The sequence below is a fragment of the Tigriopus californicus genome, chromosome 11 (assembly GCF_007210705.1).
Source record: "Tigriopus californicus strain San Diego chromosome 11, Tcal_SD_v2.1, whole genome shotgun sequence".
Lineage (NCBI taxonomy): Eukaryota > Metazoa > Arthropoda > Copepoda > Harpacticoida > Harpacticidae > Tigriopus > Tigriopus californicus.
The window spans coordinates 15,202,979-15,225,189 of record NC_081450.1 but is presented as its reverse complement, the minus strand read 5'-3'; the positions used below and the strand labels follow the sequence as shown (position 1 = coordinate 15,225,189).

Below are 22,211 nucleotides of genomic sequence, written 5' to 3'. Positions count from 1 at the left end.
TACTACTACTACTACTACTACTACTACTACTACTACTACTACTACTACTACTACTACTACTACTACTACTACTACTACTACTACTACTACTACTGCTACTATTACTACTATTAGGTACTACTACGATTTGTCAGAGAAACCAGGACTGCTTAACATATTTGTGGCGATAGAGTAAGTTCTCGTTGTCTTTGGGTCGGTCGGTCGGTCAGTCTCGAGGCTACTTGTAGGTAAACTAGATAAAAATGTCGACGTTTTGACATTCTCTGTCACATCCATTCTTGGTCCACCCAAACGGGTTTGATTGCACCATCATACCTCACATTTCATAATGTAGTTCGGCCATTCTTTAGGGCGGAAAAAGAGCTGTGAATGTTTGTTGGCTGTCTAGCAGTCCCATTGCAATTTGTTCTATCCACGAGAGACAAAAATCCTCGGAATTGATTTACAGTTTGATTACTAGAACCTGATGAGGAAGTTGAGCCTGCCCGCCAACCGATCAACCACCTCCGTCGAATGGATGTATTGGGTACATACGTATTACGTACACAGAATTAGATGGGCACCCTAAAGAATAGGTGCATTTGTTTTGCGACCCGAGTTCAATTTACCAAGCATTCTCATTTCACATTCATTAAGAAACTACGTTCAACCAACCACTCGAGTACATATATGTAGTACGTACACCGTGTGTAGATACTATAGTGTTGGCTTGGCGGTGGATTGATTGGCTGGCATGTTGTTAAGTGTAAAAATAAATCTTTTTATGCTTAGAAAGTTCTTGTTTCTTGGTCATGTGTTTTCCTGCTTAAAGATTGGAAGGAGATTCGTGGAGCTTGGAGTTAGCAAGTTGGATGGGTTGTCCCAGAAATTGATTGCACTATTGATTTGAAGGGAAAAAAAGATGAAAGGAACTTGAAAACTTGGCTATCCTCTCCTTCTACAGGTATATAGTTGGCATAACTTCAAACAAGTTTTCGCCTCAACTTTCAAACTCGTACAAACCAAGGCGGTCATCAACGTGCATTCCCAAGATGAGCGTTATGTTATGTAGTCAATAGATCAAAGGTCTCTAGGATATCTCTCGAGATACTACGAGTTATCGGTAAAGAAGCACTGAACGTATAGTCACCAGGTCCTCAAGTCTAGACTCTGAAAGTGGATTTGAATAATCATCCGCTCAGTCCATATTGCCATGCTCATCATGGATTAAAAAACAAAACTACGTTCCTCTCCACCTGGGTTCATTCAGATTTTGGTTTCAAAGGAAAGGGTGACTAGCGAAAATTTGGCCAACAAGGGCGGTGAATGCATCTGATGTGCAGCGCGCCAAAAAAAAGAAACTCACCTACTTTATGGCCCTGTATATTTGGTACCCTCTGATGAATATGGTGAATACGTAGTTTGAGATCCTACTACCAGGTTGTTTTACGATCGAATCATATTCCAAAAGGCAAGCAGGCAGGAATCATTGAAAGACCTTGAAGAGGTAAGGAAGAGTTGAAGACCGGGTCTCCTTTTTCATCCTTTGTCAAACAAAGTAACCGGCCATCATCCCTGTGGAAGTGTCCACTCCGAGGATGTCCATACCTTTCTGTGTACGAAACCCCGATCCGAGGAATCATAAAGAACGTGGTGGTTTCTTCGATGATGAGTCCGGACAAAAAATGAAATGAAAGGGAGACAGAGCGAGCGAAAAGTTCGAAAAGTTCCACCGCCGTGGTCGATAAACCATTCATACCTGAGACGACGTTATGTATGAAAAGAAAACTTGCTGTTCTGTTCTGTTGTTACGGCCGCGTGTTGATGATCAAAGAAAATTAGTAAGAAAGGCGGAATCCTCGTCGCTTTGGTCGGGAACTACGTCCATGAATGAATGCCAAGAGGTGAGCGAGCAAAACCAATGCTATCTCATGCTATTCAAATGGCCAAGGATTGAATTCCGCCGCCCTCGTCTTTGTGAACTACGAATTGGCCAAAGGTTTCTTTTGGCATGAAGAGCTTTTCAAGCCATTCAATACCCACCACGGCCAATTCTTTCCATCAATCCAACACCAGGAGGAATCCCGTTGAGAGGGGATAATTTCAAGATAAATAGCCTAAGAACAAGAAACACAGAAACAGGCCTGTGGAATCAAATACAATCCTGATTTCCCGATCCTTCAGGTTAAGCTCGAGTCACGCGATGTACGTACGAACGTAAGTCACTTTTCGATCTGATATGACATTTGCGGGAAATGAAATCATATCCTTCTCCTCCTGCTTCTCCTCCTCATCATCATCATTATCCTGATCTCCAACATCAACGAAGATCAATCCCGAAGTAGAACACCATAACTCTAGACAATCGACCATCTTCCAATGCTTGATGGGGTGTGACGGTGCTCTGATTGAAATTTAGCTCTCGGTCTCGATCTAGTAGTACACAGTAGTAGAAGTGAAGAAAGTCTGTTGGTGATGAAAATCCTTGGCAAGACCGAAATGACATCCTCCATTTCATTTCTCCACCCGATAGGCCGCATGTCGGTAGCTTCATTATTTCACAACCTTGCTCACATTCATAGGGATGGATGGTTGGATGACACACGCACCAAAGACGAAAGACAACTTTTGAACATCGGAGCATTATTTGGGAGGGGTGGTGGTGGTGGAAGGGGACGAATACAGGGGAAAAAAGAGTAATCCGAGATTAGGTTCAAATCACTCGATGTCCGGCTAATGCATCACTCGGGATCTACACGCTCGGTCGTTTGAAATTGGACGCCGAATCCTTGAGCAGGTCTCATTTTGGAGCTGGCTTTATGAAGTGTCAGTGACGTTTTTCCCCTAATTCAACTCATCTTCAGCCTCGCCTCCATGTAGTATGTACGAAGAGGATGTAATACAGATGCATGGACTAGATGCATGCACACTAGGATTATTTTCACTTTGGAAAACGCTTTTTTGTGCCTACATAAATGTGTGTGATGGTGTGTGTGTTCGGCGAGTGAAGTGATCAATCACATTTTGAAGTGAGGCTCGCTTTTTATTGACTGCTTGGCATTCTTCAGGTGCAAAACCTCCACTCAACTCAAAGGGACATAACAATCAGGGGTTCATCAACGAGCAGTATTAGCACAAATAGAATGTACCTGCAGTTCATTACGTGTGTCTCGTACATACCGATGAGTACGTAGTAAACACACAACATACGCGTATACATATGTAGAGTACGAAGGCATTTTGCGGTGGATCTTCCAAGGATAAACTACAAGTTTGGTCGCAGCCGAAGGCAAGAAATCATTCATCGAGAGGGAATACCATTGCAAATGGAGGGTGCGACACCATGGGCTTTAGAGCCAAGTGGAAGTGGAGCGATTATTACATCCTGCCTCGTCGCTGAGCGCTCAGGAGGACCCGCGATTAAATAGTGTTATGAGATATTGATTGCCGAAGGTTTAGAACAATCATCATCCAGAGCAATATGTCTGGCAGAACTTTCTATTCATCGAATGAGCAATGGGGGAGCAAAAGAAGCTGGAGGGCCTCTCGTAGAACCGGAAACAAATAAGACGGTAAATGAGATCACAAAAACGCGAGCGGGAAATGGCAAACCCCGGTAGTCGAGGAGGCTAGTGTACGATCGAAACGAACCGTCTGGATTTTGTTTTGAAATAGATCGTTTTTCCGCAAAAATAAGGTAAATTCATGAATAATGTTTCCGTGTCGAATTCGTAGGTTCAAGTTGGGGAAAGGTTAATCGGGTGAAATCATTGGATCCCGTCCAAGTCATCTTTCAAATGTCTTGCCTATTTTGACTTCGTTAAACTTGGTGATGTTCGTTTTGGGCTGGATCATTCACTACTTGGGGGCATTCTTGAATTGATGGTAAGACTCATTTTTTAGCGAGGAGCTCTTGAATTGTTGAGACAAGAGCGAGACACATAAAATATGATGAATTGGCTCATTCTCAGCATGCCAGTACGCCAGGAAGATTGAAGATGACACAGGATAAAGCAATTTGGAGGTTAGGTCATGTGTACATGTACGTACGATGTCTTACCTGACAAGCCTGACGAGCCTGACAAGCCTTAGGTGAAACGGTGGTTAGATCTAAGCTTAAACGTGCCATTTTACCTCATTGCAGATGGAGCTCCAATTGAAGAGGACAATCCGGAATCTGAACGAACGGGTCGGTCGAACCAATTTCCGGTACCACGAGTGGAAAATGTCTACCAAGAATGGAAGCCCGTGGATAACGGCCATCCCTTACGAGATGTTACCTTAACCTATCGAGTTCCAGCTCTTGAGCGCGTGAGCTTGAGCCAATATGACAGTCATTATCGGCAGGAACATGGCCGCAGTGGCGACTCTTTGTTCCACCAACCTTCGCTCGTGGTTCCAGCCACGCCGAAGGAGGTCAAGAAACACCACGGGTACTCGGTGTACGGATCCCCCGATATCAATTACTCACAATTGTATGATTTGCCCATTCATCAATTGCCCTCTCACAATGAACACCTGCCGGGTAGCCGTGAACCGCCCATCTCATTCCACCGTCAAGCCTACAACTCAGCCGCTGCCAGTCGAAGTGCGGATGAGTTCAATGAGCCAAGTCAAGCCAAACGCAGAGAGGGCATTGGCGGCGGATTCCAATACATCGAGCCTCCAAACCGTCACAAGAGCAACGACTATTTCTACTACACTGAAGACTCTCCCTACTACCAGGCCAAATTGTCTATTCGACCAAGTGAGCGCCAAGACAACATAGAGGACTTTGATGCGGTTCCACGGCCGTTCGTTCCCAAGCCCGTATATGTTCGACTTCCCCGACCAGCGCCAAGTAAGCCCGCCAAAGGCAATGCCAATGCCGTTGTGTATTCGTTCAAGTCTCCCTTTGGCCAGAAGAAGAAGGTCGGAGTGATTTTTGATGATACCGCCGAGCAAGGACCTCAGTTTAACAACATCTTCTCCAGCAACGAAGAGCTCATCCGCGAGAATGCTACACCATCCCCTGTCAAGACTATTCCTCTCAACCATACGCCGCCCACTCGCCCGCCCAATTCACGTGAACCATCACATCAGGACATTGTTAGTGGAGTGATCCATCATGTGCATCACGATCCCAAGACACTGCGGCACATTCCCCTGAAAAGGGAACCTATCCGGGTGCAATCGTTTCCCTTAGGAAACCCACGTAACCAAGAATCGTTCCAGGCCCGACCCGACTTTTTCCCTGTGCAAAACCACCCACCCATCTATCGAACACGCCCATCGCACTTGGAAGGCCAATTTGGTCCAGCCATTCCTCCCAAGCCTGAGCCAACCAGGATCCATTTCCATGACGAAGAGGAAGAGATGCGATTGATGCACAAGACGCCTCGTATCGTCATTCAGACCCCTGAGGAACGCCAAGCTGAAGCGCAAGTGGTGTACAAGACTGTCCGAGACATGGATTATGCCCAACCTCAAAAGATCATGCAAGTCAAGGAATCGGGTGAGCTCTTCCATGCTCCTGAAGGGCGCGAGTACTCTCTCATCCCTTTAGCTCCAGGGGCTAACGGACCCGAACCCCACTTACTTCAGCAGGTCGAGGATTTGGACGTGGCTCAATCTAGGGATTCACAATGGCTACCAGATTTTTCCGATGCCATTGATGGAGTAACGGATGACGTGAACGAGCCCTTGGACAGTTTTGCTGCAAGACCTTCTTCAACCACGAAAAGACCCAATGTAGTTTTCAAGGAGCAATCTATTCGTACTGTTGTTCCCCGAAGACCAACCAGACCCTCATTTGCTTTTCCTAAAGAAAAGGCACAAGCCAAGCCGAAGAGGCCCTCATTTAATCCAGACCCATTCGCGTTCAAAGAAGAACCAAGTTCAAAGATAAAATCGGTTCGTCGCCCAATCAGACAGAATCCGACACAACGCCCAATTCAAAGAGATGAAAGCACTTCACCACAATACTCCATCGTCGTCGGTGCCAACTACGACGATAATGACTTCAAAGACAATGTCGACGATGATCATATCAGCATTGATGATGGAGTTGAGGAGAACCAAAAGGACAAGCAACAACCACAAAAGAAAGGATACAGCCCTCAAGAGCTGTACGAATTATGCATCAAAGAAGTCCCAGAGTATCTAAAGGAGCAGTTATGCCAACACGTGCTAGATAAGAAGCAAACTAGGAAGATTGACAACTTTGGCGATAGGGTGACCGGATCAGTGGAGCCGTTGTCAGTAGGAAGTGTCTCATCTTCGATTAACAAGAAGGCTAGCCCATCGAAACCACCGGTACAAGAAACCGGACCGTCTGTTATTCAGACTTTGTCCAAGGTAAAGGTGTATAAGCCGGGGAAAGAGGAAAAGACAGTGTCTACCACAACAAAGGCCACTGTTGTTTCTTCAACAACTCTGAAAACAACTACAGATCCTCCAACATCAACCTCTATTCCGGTCTCTACCCCTGTTTCAAAGCCCTCTCCTGAGCCTCTTGTTGCCTCCACCCCAAAGACCAAAACCACTATCAGCCCCACCACTTCTAAGGCCACAACAAAACTAACAACTAGCACTACAACAAAACCAACAACTAAGATATCAGTAACAAAACCATCTGCTAGGACAACAATAACAACAACAGCAGCAGCAACAACAACAACAGCAACAACCATCAAAGCTGAGAGCGACGAAGATGCCGAATCCATCACAGAATCGCCCATTTCGCTGACTTCAGATGTAACCACGTCCGAGCCTAAGAGGCCTCGTCGACCCAGGCCCCCTCCTCGACCAAATGCGTTCCTCCAAGGTCTCACCAGTTTCTTTTTGGGCACATTGTCGCCTGCCCAAAAGCCAGGGCAATCCCCCTTCCCAGGCCAATCTCCACGATTGCCGCCTCGAAGAAAGGTGGGAGAGGCCCAATCCCATACCCTTCAAAATCAAAAGTCACCCTCCGCCCCTGAGTTCAAGGTCCAAAGAGGTGGAGGTGGTGGTGATGTTGTTATTGATGATGCGCAAAAAGCATAGTTCTGGGCCATAAACTAATTGAGTGGTGCTATAGAAGTTCTCCTCCTTTTGGGGGGAATGGGGGGCTCCTCCCTGACTGTGTCAATTGCCTGAGTGGGATAGCGAGCAAGGTCTTCTTTTCTGTTTGATCCAAGTTGGGCATTCTGACAACTTTTGAAACTTGAAGGTGCGAACGTCAAGAGAATTTGATTCTGAATGAATGCATGAATGACTGAATCAAGGGAATGAATAATGGCTGGGGTATTCGTGTATGGATGTAGAGATGATTATTTATGTATCTGCTGATCGATCACGGAATTGTCGCATCATCAGCTTGTCATTAAGTTCCTAGATGGTGGTCCTTGAAAAATCAGTCATCCCAAAGAAAGTATTCGGTCAACCGCACGAACACTTTCTGACCGTCAAAGCTCAGGGAAGATTTTTCAAGACTTCATTCTCAAAATTATTCATAGCAATCATCAAAAACTATAATTGGAATCATCCCACCAATTGTATTAGCAATTAGATTATGTCCTTCCAATTCATTTATATGTACAATACCCATTGATTGATGTTGAGTCATTTCTATTTATCACTGATCTATTTAGGCAACGATTTTGTTCTACGTACTTCAAGCTATTGCACTAACGAAAATGGCATGGCTTGAAATTCTCTGTTATGGGTGATCTTAACTTATATCTATTAAAATATAAAGCATGTCAACAAAATATTTGCCCATGAAAACAATGACAAGTTTTGTTGTACCATAATATCTTCCCTTGATATTCAAGAACCTAATCCAAACACATTTCAGCTCGTTTCCATCACTCTGTGTCACACTTTTCGTTCGAAAAACATATCCCGCTGAAAGCTCCACAAAAACCATCCCATGGTAACACTAAAATAGAGTAACCATCAAAACCTGATTTTGATTGGATAATGTATTTTCATATTGAAGAAATAGAATGTCGTGTTCGATAAGTGTGTTTGCGCTATTTACTCTACTCTACAATGTACAGTAGTGCGTACATGTTTGGATAACAAAAATCAAATGCTGAGGTGCCATGTGTGATTGTACTCTAGATTTGTCATCTGACTCATTGGTTCCCTTGTCTCAATATTTAAACGGAACCAACACTATTCCTGATTTTTCTCCGAAAACAGAAAAGTTTGTCACAGTCATCATGAGAAAACTTCAGGCCAATCACAGATGGGAGACAACGCAAGGAGTGTATGAAATATATGTGTTCGAAACAATGAAAAAAATGACTGCTAGCTTTCTCATTCTAAGAGCAAGGTCTCTGTAGGCTTGACGTGACCTTATCAAAATGAGCCTTCAACTGTCTAATGGACTTCTGAACATCATCCGCCCGTCGTCGACCTAGATTTTTATAGGGATGATTGCACAATGCTCCGGCACAAGTACAAGACGATTCGTATTCATTTTGATCTGACTGACAAGTCTGTCCATCGGCTTCCTCTGTGGTACCACACCCCAATCTTGAATAGGTTCGGAGACCGGCCACCTCCGAATATTCCGATAGACAGCGAACTTGTCGAACATTGACAGTTCCACTTTTTTGGCAAGTTTTTAGGTTGAGGCGCTCGTTCCTATAAAAAAAGAGATCCATCATTAAGAATCAGATAAAGACATTCAATTAAGACTTGAGGTAAAACGTAGAAACTTACGTCCATGTATTCTCTAAAAGGTCGACTATGGGGCAAGGTTGGTCCGGTTTCTCTCCACAGGTGTAACAAACTACCGCCGAACCGCAGGAGTGTTTTCTCATTGCCAATTCACCGAGTTGAGAGCCCTCCAATTCGAGGTTGCAAGTGCGCACTCGACAATTGTTCCGTCCATCGCGGCAGTTTTGAGCGTTGACCTTCATGAAGAACGTGGTGTTGTCACCAGACTTCTCTTTGCCCGCATAATTGTACGTTAGGTCCTCAAAAGTCTAACATAAAAAGACAGAGGGTATTCATCATTAGTGGTAGTCTAGATATATTCTGGCCACAAATAACCATCAAACACGAGTTCAATACTAACCAAGCCACACGGGCATTCGTTGTCTATCTATCCTTATTGTGGTGAGAACAAAGGATTATATTCCTTTTATGTTGGGCGGGTCTAGTACTGCCATTATGTTGGTTGGTTTATGTTTTTCAATTTCAATGCACGATTGTATGACTATAACATGCCCATAAAAAACATAAAACATGTGCCCAAAAATCTGAATCATTTTGAATGATGGAACATTGAAAGAGCTGATGAGTCACAAGATTGAGCTAAACTAATAGTGTAACAGTGCTTACGTGTAGAAAAATTGAAATTATTTACCTCTGTGGAATTGGCCACCTCTCGGTTCAAAAGATCCAGGACCCTGTCATTCATCGAGTCGGTTTCGGCCAGATTGTGGGTGAACTCAATGATGGAAGGCCGATCCCATCGGAAGGCCTCCGGAACGAACGGCAAATCATGTTTGTAAGGGGGCCTCTTGCTGTTTTCTCCCAAGAGGATGGCTTCTGGGTGGGCCATTCCCCGATTGCCAATGAAGAGGGCCACAACCATGAACACCAAGAGGAACCCTTTCTGCGCTCCCATCATAGTCAAGAACTGACTAGATCATTGGGGCGCAGAGTATTGAAAAAAAATTCTCAAGCACGGGATCACTCTCGCTCACTCCTACTTTGTCAATTGTGATGTCAGCGAACAAAAAAAATCGTCTGAGTTAGCTTCCAATTTAGAAATGAGATCAATGAGAATCACCCATATTTGAGAGTAGAGTGTGAAAACATCTGTGTCGGTTCTCCACTGGCTTCAAACCCATCCAATGTAGTGTGGAATCGTATTCGTCCATGAACAAATATGACTACGGAGGAATCAAACAGTCTATAGCAAATGGAGGGACAGGAAAAAATGCACCCCGTTTGATAACAGACAACAAGGCGCAATTGTACATATCAAGGTTACTGGGGAGTTACTTCTTCCGATTCTTTTAGAATATGATCATTGAACACAAGCACATCTTTTTCAATGATCATGGCGAAGGCTAGGAGAGCCGCTGGACCAAATTTAGGCCTTTTAAGGCCGTTCATAAAATGAACGTGCTAGGATCATGTAGCAAACATGACATGTTTATTCTCCTTCGCGACTTGATTGAGAATGGCTTTCTTTTCTTCTTTTTGATTTCTTGACGATTTCTTGGTTGCTTAGATGCCAAAATAACTTTCAAGGAAGACCCCAAAAGACACCAGTCTGAATAGAAAGCCAACAGACCCAAGGAGTCCTTTTGAAGATCCGATCGACTCTAATCGCTTGGAGGTAATGGAGGTTCTACAAATCCTCCTTTTCTATGGTACAGTGGTCAATGCCGTTTGGCCCGATTGTGTCGTTCACAAGAAGAACTTCGATGGCTTGAACAAGATCAGCGGATATCGTTCTTCCAATGAGGGTTGCGCCCATTGGTGTGGGGCTTTGGGCCCCAAATGTGTCCGTTGGGTGTACCAGGATTCCCCCGCCACTTGCTTCTTGAAAGCGTTTGAAGGCAATGAAAAAGATGAGAATGACCCGCTGACTCAAAATGACCATGAGGAGTTTCAATCCAAGTTTGGAGATCCATACAACCAAAGCAACCCTGAGGTGATTGCTAGAATTGACCTGAGACAAGAACAAATGCTCCAATTACACACGGGCGATAGCACCTGTCAACCCGATATTGAAGGTACAATTTCTACAACACCTTGAGGATTTTTTTCTGAGGCAAAGTCGACAGACCTGTGTTGTGATTGTAATTACAGTTACACAACTGCAATTAATTACAACCGAACTCAGAGGAACTTTAATTGCAATAACTACATTTTTGCCAATTTAATTGAATATTGAACAAAAATTACAAATTACGATTACTACTCGTCTATTCTCGCTCAGGTTGACATATTTTCACGCAGTCTGTTAAATGAGTCTCTCATGCTTTAGACAAATCTATCTCATCAAATTTCAACGTCTTGGGCGAACCCCAGATGCTAAATTGGCAGTTTTTCAGCAAGGCATTCTCTAAGAAAGATAAATGCAGACAATTTTCTTTGCGCTTTCAAATGCAAAGGTAGCATGAACAAGAGGTCAGGAATTGTCTGTTTTCAAAACAATTCTCTAAATATTGTGAAGATGGTTGAAACACCAATAGCGCCATTCAAAGCATGTAAATCATATTAAAATCGCACAACAATTTCATGTAAGGTCAAATTGCAAGTGAACATGGCAAGATAGTTTTAAAGCGGGGTCGGTAAAGCATTCGCAAATGACTTTAACTTTTTTGTTCTAGAGGGAAAGACAATGTAATTGACAGTAATTGAATCACAATAATGTAATTGTAATTGCACAAGTTTGGAAGCAGAGCAATTATTCTTGTAACTAATTTTCAACCCATTTATTTGCTATTGTTATGAATTACCTTTATGAAGTTCTGTATTATTCTTTTGTCATCTATAAGACCCAGGTCTGGAATTCGCATTGTGTAATTTTCAGTTCCGTGGCCCGACTGTTCCATTGTTGGAGAAAATATTGTCGACGCAAGTGCGGCACCCAACTTTGAGAACACGAATATTGAAGATTGTAGCGGTTATTGCCAAGATGAGCCTACATGTCAGTTTTGGTCATTTCATAAGCAAGCCATGACCTGTTGGTTACAGACCGACAAAACCACCACGGAGTCCAACGTGGACATGACATATGGACCCAGGACTTGTGTGGGAAAAGGTACGACTCATTTCTTTAATCCTGCTTTTTTCAAGGGGAGGGGGCATAGTGAGAAGGGAGCTCGGGGTCACCACCTCTTACAACTGCACAATCTGAACAATCCGTTACTAATCCAGTGAATGAAAATGCTCTGACTGGAAGTGCTACCATTGACGGGGGTTGGACTCCATGGAGCATCTTAGACACGCCCTGTTTTAACAAGCGAACAGGGAGTAAAGTGGATTGTGGAGGAGGCATCCAATACAGACATCGAAGTTGCACCAACCCCGAGCCGAGATTCGGCGGGAAAATATGTCCGGGATTGAGCGACGATGAATTCCCCTGCAACCTCCATAATTGTGCTTGTAAGTTTTCAAGACCAACGTTTTAATAGATGTGTCAAGTCTGCTGCATCTTGTAAGCACGTATTTCTTTTTTTTGTTTTCCGCTCAGTGCCTGATGACTTTCTATGGTCCGCATGGGGAGCTCCAGACATTTTGTGTTCCAACGGAACTCAAAAGAGGACTACCTTGTGTGGCGATGTTCGTCGACGCCTACCCATGGTCCCTGGACGAAATGAAGATGAACCACCAGGTAATGCAAGTTTGGTCGCCAAGGTTGCTGGAACTTTGATTAATGGCGTGGTGACGTTTCAGTGAATTGGCCGTCTTGCGTGGTTCCATTCGAAAATAAAGCTCCTGTCTTGTCGTCCACAAATGGTGGGACCTTGGAGCAATGTTTCAATGGTTGCAAAGGTGACGCCACGTGCAATCATTGGACATTTAACGTGGAAACAAAGAAGTGCTCTTTCCATGACCTTCTTCAGATTGAATCTTACGTCGAACAGCCTACTTTCGCCACAGGAGAGAAGTTCTGCTTTGGGACTAAAGGTACGTTCTACTTCTTGAGGCTTTTCCTTTGCGACAAAGGAGCCTCTGTTTTCAAACGCCGTTCCGTTGCAAATCTAGTGTACGCCCCGTATTGTGGAGAATTCATGAAAAACTATCGTGACGCTGCAGTGGCCAAGGAGGCCTTTGAAGTACCTTCCTTAGATGCTTGTGCCGGTGAATGCGACTTAGATGCCAATTGCCACTCTTGGTACCTAGAGATCAGCCAGCTCACAGGCCTCCGAATGTGCACCTTGAGAGGTCAGATACCAGATGGATATACCCCTGAGGACGTGACCACGGCCGATATGTGGGCATTCAGCGGTCTGAAGGCAACATGTCCTATGGGAAAATCTCGACCATCTACGCCCGAGGAAGCTATGGAGCTCAGTTACAAAGAGATTTGTGTCGGGAATCAATACAAGGAGGAGACGAAAGTCAATAATACTTGGAATCAAGACTACTGCGACAGTACATCTTCCATAAAAATTTGTAGATTCACTCTGGGCAATGCCTTTGATACCAAATTCCCTTCTAGGTCCCTGTAAGGACAATGGACCTTGTCCAGCCGGAGCACAGTGTTACGACCGCAGCGACACCTTACGCCCTAAGTACGAATGCATTTGCCAAATGGGCATGGTAATGGAAGGGAACCGATGCATAAGTCCACCACCATCCACGCCTACTCCTCGGCCAGTTCCAAGTTTGTCTCCGGCCATTAAGGATACAGTCACGGCCTTGACCCGAACTGCATCATTCGTGTTGATTGGATTCGTCACAGCCACACTGGTGCTCTTCGCAGTTCTCAAGATCATGGACCCAGGCCGATTTATCCATATGAACATTGAGATAGCTCTCCTACTGGCACACATTTGCCTGTTGCCCACGCTCCAACATTCGGAGGTATGATTATATCATAGGCATCCGAAGCAACAATGCGACCAGTGTTTGGAAAACGCCTTTAGAACTACATCTCCGATTTATTTGCATTCACGAAACCTAGTAACTTCTCTTTTATTTCAGACTGCGTGTCGCAATATAAGCATCTTCATTCACTTCTTTTACACAGCCGTGTTTGCCTTCTTCCTCATGGAAGGCATTTTCATGTACTCCTTGGTGAGCCGTGTTGTGCCCAGAAACGGCATGCTCTCGAATATGGGCAGTTTCATGGCGGGTTGGGGCATTGCCATCACGGTCATTACCTTCACCGTGTCTTTTGAATATGAAAACTATGGCGGAGACTACCAGTAAAAAGACAAAAGACCTTGGAAAAATCTTACAAAAATCGCACGATTCTTTTTTACTTTCAAAATTTACAAATTACAGTTGATGACTCCAAATGGACACGGGTTTGATGTACGGAGAGTAAATTCCAGTGGTGATCTTGTCCATCATAACCTTCATGCTGATTGAAGCCGGAAGTAACGTGGATGACGACACAATGACCAAACTGACCGGTAAGTACAGGAGCATTTGCTTTTATCACAGGTTTGCTTCCAACATGAATGGCACGAGTGTTGGTTGGCTGAATGGGAGGAATAGGTGGTCGCTGATTCTTACTCAAAGGCCTCCATGTTGTATTCCACATCAACTTGATTCTTGTCAGGAACATTGCCCGTGTTTGCTTCGAGATCCACAGTTTCTCCGGCCTTCAGTCGACGGTACATTTTGGAAGTGGTCACCGCCTTGTTGATGTTGGTCATGTAGTTGGAGTAGCCATAAGGCGAAAATATCATGGTCGAGTCGATGTTCCAATCGCGTTTGATATCCTGACTCGTACATTTCAATGTGAACTTGGAGGGGATTGAACAGGAATAGGTTACATAGTTGTGATCATTGTAGTACGTCACATTAAACGCTTGGTCCAAATGAAAGTTCAAGATGTGAACTGCAAACTCTGAAAAAAAGAAAATTTGAAAATATTTTTCATGCTTTGATAGCTCTTTGAAGAAATATAAGAAAACTGAGATCTTAAAGTCAAGATGAATAAGATTCAAGAAATCAAGGAAGCTGATTGACTCCGATATCCGTTCAAGAAAGCACTGAGCGGATATGATTTTCTAATTTGTAACTGGCTAAGGAGAATCGTTCAAGCATGTTTACCGACCATTTGAAAACTTGATCTTCCACTTGTCCGTGTTGGGATTCAAAGGGGTTTGGATTTCCACCAGCTCTTGGGACGACTTGATCATTTCGAATAGATATTGCGGGATATGCAGACTTCGAAGATATTCATCAAAGTTCGGTCCATGTTGTTCCATGACGTACCGTCCATCATAGCTTAGGCTGAGTAAGGTTTGGTCCACCTGTCTGACCTCGTAGCCAATCATGAATATGCACAAACCTACTAGAATGCCACTCACTACTAAGTAGATCGACTTCTTTGAAGTCACCAGAACAGAAGTCGATGGCGATACTTTGGGAAAGGATTGGCGTTCCTCAAGGGCGTCTGGTTCCCCCTCGGTCTCGATGAGTAGCACTTTGTCGCCATTGGATTGACCCTCCATGCTCACTTTCATACTGGCAGGTCAACTGTTAAGTTAGGACTACTTGGGATGCTCTTGGTGACAAAACGTGTTAGGAGTGGCGTTTCCTTGTTTTGTTGATCTTTCGAGCAGAATCCAGCAATATCCCTCTGTTGTGTCAAATGAGTTCAGCTTTTCACTAATCACACTGGTACCGAGTGGTGAAATGGAGATTTGGGAGAATGTCGCAGACAGGACTTCAAAGGGAGGATGAGTGAGTGCGCATTATCCCTTTTCATGATTACAACTGGGATATTTTGCTCTACTCGAATCAGGCTTTTGGTGGGAAAGAGACCGAGATCGAGAGAATCCGGAGTAAACAGTATTTATCTTTGGGTCACATGAGACCGAAAAATGCACTGATCAATCGTTCGGCAAACGCTTTGGACCTTATTGTCAAAACTCGACATGGCCCACTTCATTGTTCTACTCCTTGGAATTTTGTCGATCTTGAGTAAATGAAAATGCTTTCGTCAGCCAGTTTTCATTCATGGTGAATGTCTATTTGCGAAGTTTCGTCGTTTCTCGTCTGGGACTTACGAAGGAATCAGGCCTAATGAAGTGGGCCCATAATGACGTTTTGTTGTCTCGTGTTGCCATGGGACCGGGTGTATCAATCAGGCGTCGAGTTTTCTATGAACACTTCCAACTTAGTATTGTAAAAGTTTGAGTACAAGTTCTTTGAACTTGTATATCAGACATGCATCAATGGACGGGTTGAAAACTAGATGCAGCATCGTTCCTTGAATAAGCAAAGTTCTGGAGTATTCTTACTTGATTTTGTTATAATACAAATAAACAGGGGTGGGCATCATTCACCAAAAAACTAACGTGGTTAACCGTAAATCAGATTCATCAGCGGTTAATTTCGTTAAAACTTCAATTGTAAATCAGGTTTTGAATAGTCTTCCAATAACGATTGCATTGTTAGGCATCTATTTGGTCACAAAAGCCTGGTAATTAGGTGTGGTGGCAATGAAAATCTTCTACACAATTTGTGCAAATACTCAGCCACATCTTGAATATGCTTCTCCCATTTGAACTCCAATGAGTTCAGCAGGTTTGCAATAGCTCGAGCAGGTCCAAAGATGTTTCACTAGGAACATCACAGGAATGAGAGAGCTCTCGTATTGGGAGAGACTAGAAAAGTTGGGAATGTACAGTGTTCAGAGAAGATACGAAAGATATCTGATACTGTACGTCTTCAAAAGTATCCATGATCTTTGTCCCAACCCAGGATTTAGGGTCAATTCTAGTGACCGTCGAGGCTTAATGTGCGTATTGAGAGCACCTTCAAGTCCTCGAGAATCCAGGCTGGTTCGAACAATGAAGTTCACTTCTCTTCTTTCTTGGGCTCCTTTATTGTTTAATTTACTTCCCTCTAATATTCGTAGGGAATACGTAGGCCTTGTTGATCCGGTAGCATCTTTCAAGTCAGACTTGGACCAATTTTTAGATAGCATTCCAGATAAACCCTACATTCAAGGACTAGCTCAGTCATATAAAGATTGAAAGGTAACAAATAGACGAATTATAATGCTTCATTTCAATAGTGCTGGGGAATACATTCCTTATAGCAGTTAGAAAAGCCCGCGAAAAACGAAACCAAAAAGAAAGAAATGTATTGTGTTTTTGGATCTTTACGACATTCTTGCCGACTGCAAACTAAGTGATGGTCAAAGACTACAATCAAGTGTGAAATACTTCTTTTCAATTGATTTTGAAACCATACGTTCAACTGTGTCTTTCCTGGATGGATATTTGAAAACTAATTTTCTCTCCATCTTAATGAGTTATATCTGAATTTCGGTGTAATACTTAACTTGATAAACTTGTTTTGAGTAAACTGGGAAAGATCACATCCGGAAAACCATAAATACCCTTTTCATGGCAAAGAAATCCCTCCCGACTCAATTGAGGATTTTACTTTATAAGGCCTTGATAGAGAATAGGCTTAAAATGTGGGATTGCTTATTTTGGCCAGTGTTCTGCAATCAAAAGTTCAACCATCCTACAAAAAAGCAATTCGATGGATCTTCGGAGCAAAAACGAAAGTTCGTGTTAGTAATATGCTTCGATTACATAAGCTTCTGAAAGGAACGGATCTAGTCACACATTCTGCCCTTAAGTTTCTCTTTAATTATATCCAGGATAACACGCCAACCATCGTTAGTCAAAGCATATCTAAAGTGCAACAGAGACGAGATATATATTTTCATTTGCCTTTAGCACGACTCAATTGGTTATAAAAACTGCCTCCCTACTCGTTTCTTCAATCCCGGTATGACTGTAAGCCTGTGACTAATTTGAAATTGACACCAAAAAACAATTGGAAAGAGTGGAACAAACATTCGCAGACACCATTTGTTGCTTATATTCAACTCGTTGCTCTATTCACAATTAGTTTTCTGCAAGGTAGAGTCGAGGCAAGATAGGGAAATCCAAAGCACTCCTGTGAAGTGGATCGGGTCTTTCATGTCTGCAATCACTTGCTAGGCCCTATTTAAAAGTTGATCTGTGGCCTAGCGAAATCTACCCGATCTCATTCTACAACATATTTGCATAACTCAACATGATGTGACTTTTTGGTGTTTGCTATATTGGCTTTCCCTTCGCAAAGCTTTCAAAGCTTGCTTGGGAGTCACCAAATTATCAAAGGAATACCTCACAAGCTGGTCCCTTTGCTGCAAAACCAAAACGCTTTTATTCCTATAGTGTATATTCTTTTCATATGTACATAGATACGGATGAGACCCAATGTCGGTCAGCCAACTATATGCTCAACACGATGTTGCTCCGCTTGGGACTGACCTTCGCGTCCATGGTGACCGGAACCTATGCCGAATATGATCAAAATGTCATGTTGTACTTCATCTTTACCATCATCAATGGCATCTTGGGCGGAGTGATCTTCTTCACGCATTGCTCTTGCAATGAAAAGGTACAAATGGGTCTATGGGCTTCCCAATCAATCCACCAGTTTTAAACATATGCATTCGGGTTGGTCTTAGGTGCGGGCAATACTGGCGGGTGTCAAGGCAAAAATATTCGGAAACAAGCACCCAAACGAGACTGAGACCGAATCTCTAGAGGGTGAAGATACCATAGAAGAGTCAGTGGAGGATGGGGACCATCAAGTGGTGGACATGAACGAGCCGACAGATGACCTGGCCACCGACATGGCTGACGATGATGGCATGGTTTCCGACGAATAATAACCAATTCATTTACTCCTCGACACCGATCATGAAGATATTTTTCCGAGGAGGCGATGTAGTGTGATAAAGAATAAAAGACAACTGGGTGACGCGTAACGCATTAATCGTGATTTGATGTGATCTATCACGTTGTTATTTTGATTTTACAATCTACAGATCGTTAGGAAGCAGGCATCTTTATGTAGTGATATTATGGAAAGGATTTGAAATGTAAGCACTTGTAAAACAGCACGTCAGTCTTGGATTAGAAAGTCTTTAGGACACTGGAGAACAATCTTGGAGGATGTTTTAATCTGCTTTGAGCCACATTTTCAGCGGGTTCGGTCCCCGCCGATTGGCTGGATCGATGCGGGGCAACGGGATTTGAACAGTCTCTGAAATTCCAGGGATCATAGTCGCGATGAGTGAACACCAACAAAACTGATCATGAAATATTTTCGTCTGTTATTCATCATTACCTCCTCGCAGACCTATGCAAAGTTCCCATTCAGTGAAAGTTATGTTTTCATCCGAATCCGGATCGCAATGGTTCTGAATGCGCTTGCCACACAATCGAAGTTTCCGATCCTCTTTAAGGACTCTACGAAATGGCCGGATTTCGCGCCGACTCAACATCTTGATGGAAAAATGGTTTCATTTAGTGTCAATACGTATACAGGCAAATAAAGAATGCTCATGTATTTTTAGTCTCTGGAAGGTATTTACAATGCAGAGAAATTTTCAAGAATAATTCATGTTCTCACCCCATCTCGGTTCTTGTCCAGATCCAGAAACTGCCACTTTCCCACCCGTTCCTCCAAGGACAATTCGGCAGCTTTCTCGCTGAATAAATACGACATGTCCTGATCTTTGCTGGATTCCACCATTTGTTTGGTCATGTAATCCATTAGATGCTCCTGCCAAACAGCATTGCGTTCATTGATATTTCGCCGAAAGTACGGACAACAAGGCATCTTAAGTTATACTCACTCTAAATTGTCTTTTACGATTCTCCGGGCACTTGACCCACTCATTTTGAGTCACCCTTGACGATTGTGAAATGGATCCTGGAGCACATGTGGGAGTTTGGTTTTGTCGCGACGTCCCTGGGATTGGTCGACCCGTGAGCTCCTCCACACACCAGCAATATCCGCTTGTCTGAATAATACCATTCACTACATTATTATTTTAAAAATTAAGGCATCTTTTTGTTTGTAACACCTTGTAGCATTGAACAGACTGGAATCTCCCATCGGGTTGACACTCCGGGATGTACGATGCCAAATCGCCCCCTTTACTGCCTTCAATAGCGGCACGATGCTCCACCCAACAATTGATCCGCTCCTCCACCTCTGCAATCAATGAAGCTGGCGCGTTCACCGAAGACTTGGTCAAGGCTCCGCCAAGGGCTGAAGAAAATGTGGGAACAATTATAGATCTGAATGGCACAAGTAACCAAAATTACGCACCCCAATCTTCAATGGCCGATCCTTGGCCTTCACTGTCTTTCGGCTCTTGGTCCTCCGAATTGTTCCTTTTTCGACCCTTTTGTTTGGTCTTGTCCTCTTCGGAACTCAAGGACATAAATATGCGGAATGAGACTGGAAGATAAGACCAAGTTGGTGAGAAAGGAAACACGGGGATCGTATGCACGTATCGAACTATAGCTAGCTTACTGTTGATGTCCACTCCAAGACAGGTTGCCCATTCGGATCGCGTCACGCGTTTATCGTCGTCCAAATCACAGTATTTCCAAAAGTTCCGGGCGCAAAATTTGTTTTTCGCCAGCCTTTTGATGGCCAAGCGGAATGTCTTGAATTCTCGCTTCCGAAGATCATTATCCCTGCAATTGACAGAAATAAACAGTTTATGCTTCCAATATTGCTGCGAAGATAAGGTTCCTCCTCGGTTTTATGCTGAAAGTGAGCCGACTGATCCCTTGGGAGGTTAGGAATGTCGCCTGTTCATTTTGCCGTGTCTCATAATTGTTGATATTAGTTTGAAAGGGAGGAATTGGCACCTTGCCGTGAACACGTCGCCGTGCCATTCCTCCTGGAGTGAGAGTGTGACTATGGGTCTGCCAAATGTCCAGGATTCAAGAGGTATGCATGCAAAAATTCTGTTCTGAAATCTGAGCTAGTTTGAGCCTTTGGAGCCATGTTCAAATTCGGCAGTAACTCACCGATTAGCGTCCATTTGGTCGAATTTCCATTCGATGATTTTCTTCTTTTGATCCCCGATAAGTCCCTCAGGTTCCAAGGATCTGGAGTGGTGTTTGCCAAATTCTTCGGTGAGTGAGTTCAAGATGTTTTGATTGAATTCCTTGCGGTCATTTTGCGCACATTGCCGTTTGGATGAGGAATTCAAGTCTGTTTCTCCATTGGACGTCCTTCGCGTTTTTTTGCGACGATTCTTTCGTTTCTTGCCCTTTCCTCGGCGGTTCCTTTTTCGTTTTTCTGCAAATGTTTAAATGTCCATTTCATTTTCCCCTCCTAATGTTTGCATTTGCGAAGTAGATCCATCAAAAACCATCGATGAAATTGCTCACTGAGTAACACAATATATATTTATTGACTTAGAGCCAATTGCTTATTTACTCTTCTTCTCCTGTTCTGTCCAGTCATATTCCGTTATCGCAAGTTAAATGTGGTTGGTGGATTGGCATAAGCAGACCTGTTTTGTAATTGTACTTGCGATTACATTTTCTTGTAGTTGTAATTAATCACATTTGAATGCAGAGAAATTGTAATTAATTACGTTAAAATTCAGAGAAATTGTAACTAATTACATTTAAATTCAGAGAAATTGTAATTAATAACATTAGATCTTTGAGAAATTGTAATCTATAGCACTTGGACCATGTAATTAAGCTTTTTCAATTACATATTACAATCATATTCTCAGCCACATGACGTGTTTTCAAGCAGATACTATTAAATCATGCTTCGATATATGTACATCGTCGTTCAGCACACAAAACCTTTTACTTTCAATCGTTTTCTCCGCATTCTCTTTCAAATGATTTAGACAATCTATGTCGTCAAATTCAAACGTTTTTTGGCGAACCCGTGATGCTAAAATTGGCTGATGTTCAGCCAGGCATTCTATAAAATAGAGAAATGCAAACGTGGCATGACAAGAGGTCATGAAATGCCTGTTTTCAAAACAATTCTGAAGGAAATATGAAGATGGTTGAAACAACAAAAAGCGGCATTCATACAATGCTAGTAAGTCCAAATAAATCAAACATTAATTTCATATATACCCTGAGGATAAATTGCAATCCAAAATGAAAAAAAATCGAAAAAAAAATCGTAAATGTTTTATTATCTTTTGTACAGGAGGAAAAGCAGATATGATTGAAATGTTATTGAAAGTAATGAATTACTATTGAAAAGTGATTGTAACTAAATTATAATTGAAAATAAATGTAATCAAATTGAAGTTGAAAATTAAATGTAATTAGATTGTTTTTGAAATCTAACTAATAGAACAAGTTTGAAAATAAGATAATTGTACCTAATAATATTTCGAAGTCATGTATTTGTAATTGTAATTAATCACATTTATAAAGGGACTCACACAGGTCTTGGTATAATCAAAAGCTTTCCAAAGAGTTCCTAAGTTAGGGGGAGTACCATTCCAGAAATTTAAAATGTTTACCACTTAAACCAAAATGACCATAGCGTTCAAGTTGACATTAAATTATCTTCACGTACGGATAAGGTGCATTAAGATACTCACTGTTCTTGTAAAAAGACGTCAAAAGAGTGCATGCAAATTGCAATTTATAAATTCCCAGTGTTCTAGTGAGGCCGCATCCATTCAAACTAGGATTGCCGTTTTTTATCCAGAACTACAAACCAGCAACGACATAATGAAATCT

The 22,211-nt window shown here is 42.9% G+C and overlaps 6 protein-coding genes across 8 annotated transcripts in view; 3 read left to right on the top strand and 3 right to left on the bottom strand.

The window, feature by feature from the left end:
* LOC131891213 (uncharacterized) overlaps window positions 1–8,252 on the top strand; it is a 28,854-nt gene extending 20,602 nt beyond the window's left edge. Inside the window, exon 3 of the mRNA XM_059240737.1 lies at window positions 4,124–8,252. Within this exon, the coding sequence (XP_059096720.1) occupies window positions 4,124–7,002 (2,879 nt within the window). The 3' untranslated portion in view covers window positions 7,003–8,252. The remainder of the gene's footprint in view (window positions 1–4,123) is intronic.
* On the bottom strand, window positions 7,904–9,708 carry LOC131891218 (uncharacterized). Its single transcript, XM_059240743.1, has 3 exons — window positions 9,320–9,708; window positions 8,671–8,936; window positions 7,904–8,592 (listed from the first exon to the last, which is right to left on the bottom strand). The coding sequence occupies exons 1-3, from the start codon at window positions 9,584–9,586 to the stop codon at window positions 8,268–8,270; spliced, it is 858 nt and encodes a 285-aa protein (XP_059096726.1). The 5' UTR covers window positions 9,587–9,708; the 3' UTR covers window positions 7,904–8,267.
* Window positions 9,709–10,231: 523 nt separating this feature from the next.
* Window positions 10,232–14,319, top strand: LOC131891214 (uncharacterized). Its single transcript, XM_059240738.1, has 8 exons — window positions 10,232–10,703; window positions 11,507–11,737; window positions 11,854–12,081; window positions 12,170–12,310; window positions 12,373–12,606; window positions 12,685–13,074; window positions 13,142–13,506; window positions 13,627–14,319. Exons 1-8 carry the CDS (start codon window positions 10,307–10,309, stop codon window positions 13,852–13,854), a joined length of 2,214 nt encoding a protein of 737 aa, XP_059096721.1. The 5' UTR covers window positions 10,232–10,306; the 3' UTR covers window positions 13,855–14,319.
* LOC131891219 (uncharacterized) lies at window positions 13,874–15,725 on the bottom strand. Its single transcript, XM_059240745.1, has 2 exons — window positions 14,711–15,725; window positions 13,874–14,500 (listed from the first exon to the last, which is right to left on the bottom strand). Exons 1-2 carry the CDS (start codon window positions 15,120–15,122, stop codon window positions 14,160–14,162), a joined length of 753 nt encoding a protein of 250 aa, XP_059096728.1. The 5' UTR covers window positions 15,123–15,725; the 3' UTR covers window positions 13,874–14,159.
* A 2,134-nt stretch (window positions 15,726–17,859) lies between these two features.
* Window positions 17,860–18,450, top strand: LOC131891220 (adhesion G protein-coupled receptor E5-like). The gene is made up of 2 exons (XM_059240746.1): window positions 17,860–18,069; window positions 18,140–18,450. Exons 1-2 carry the CDS (start codon window positions 17,860–17,862, stop codon window positions 18,341–18,343), a joined length of 414 nt encoding a protein of 137 aa, XP_059096729.1. The 3' UTR covers window positions 18,344–18,450.
* The window catches only part of LOC131891215 (SPARC-related modular calcium-binding protein 2-like), a 10,495-nt gene continuing 6,716 nt past the window's right edge, over window positions 18,433–22,211 (bottom strand). For all 3 annotated transcript variants that reach the window (XM_059240740.1, XM_059240741.1, XM_059240739.1), the window contains 8 exons: window positions 20,508–20,781; window positions 20,002–20,168; window positions 19,795–19,926; window positions 19,547–19,734; window positions 19,316–19,483; window positions 19,090–19,242; window positions 18,805–18,961; window positions 18,433–18,720 (listed from right to left, as the gene is read on the bottom strand). In XM_059240740.1, coding sequence (XP_059096723.1) covers window positions 18,635–18,720; window positions 18,805–18,961; window positions 19,090–19,242; window positions 19,316–19,483; window positions 19,547–19,734; window positions 19,795–19,926; window positions 20,002–20,168; window positions 20,508–20,781 — 1,325 coding nt within the window. In that variant the 3' untranslated portion in view covers window positions 18,433–18,634. The remainder of the gene's footprint in view (window positions 18,721–18,804; window positions 18,962–19,089; window positions 19,243–19,315; window positions 19,484–19,546; window positions 19,735–19,794; window positions 19,927–20,001; window positions 20,169–20,507; window positions 20,782–22,211) is intronic.

What these genes read in the sequence shown, in the direction of transcription:
- LOC131891218 (XM_059240743.1), bottom strand. Translation starts at nt 9,586, where the DNA reads ATGATGGGAGCGCAGAAAGGGTTCCTCTTGGTGTTCATGGTTGTGGCC. An exon ending in AGGTGGCCAATTCCACAGAG is followed by an intron (nt 8,937 to 9,319) that starts GTAAATAATTTC and finishes TTTTTATGTTAG; the next exon opens with ACTTTTGAGGACCTAACGTA. An exon ending in CTTTTAGAGAATACATGGAC is followed by an intron (nt 8,593 to 8,670) that starts GTAAGTTTCTAC and finishes CTTTTTTTATAG; the next exon opens with GAACGAGCGCCTCAACCTAA.
- LOC131891214 (XM_059240738.1), top strand. Translation starts at nt 10,307, where the DNA reads ATGGAGGTTCTACAAATCCTCCTTTTCTATGGTACAGTGGTCAATGCC. An exon ending in CTGTCAACCCGATATTGAAG is followed by an intron (nt 10,704 to 11,506) that starts GTACAATTTCTA and finishes TGTAATTTTCAG; the next exon opens with TTCCGTGGCCCGACTGTTCC. An exon ending in AAATGAAGATGAACCACCAG is followed by an intron (nt 12,311 to 12,372) that starts GTAATGCAAGTT and finishes GTGACGTTTCAG; the next exon opens with TGAATTGGCCGTCTTGCGTG.
- LOC131891219 (XM_059240745.1), bottom strand. Translation starts at nt 15,122, where the DNA reads ATGAAAGTGAGCATGGAGGGTCAATCCAATGGCGACAAAGTGCTACTC. An exon ending in GAAGATCAAGTTTTCAAATG is followed by an intron (nt 14,501 to 14,710) that starts GTCGGTAAACAT and finishes TCTTTTTTTCAG; the next exon opens with AGTTTGCAGTTCACATCTTG.
- LOC131891220 (XM_059240746.1), top strand. Translation starts at nt 17,860, where the DNA reads ATGTACATAGATACGGATGAGACCCAATGTCGGTCAGCCAACTATATG. An exon ending in ATTGCTCTTGCAATGAAAAG is followed by an intron (nt 18,070 to 18,139) that starts GTACAAATGGGT and finishes GGTTGGTCTTAG; the next exon opens with GTGCGGGCAATACTGGCGGG.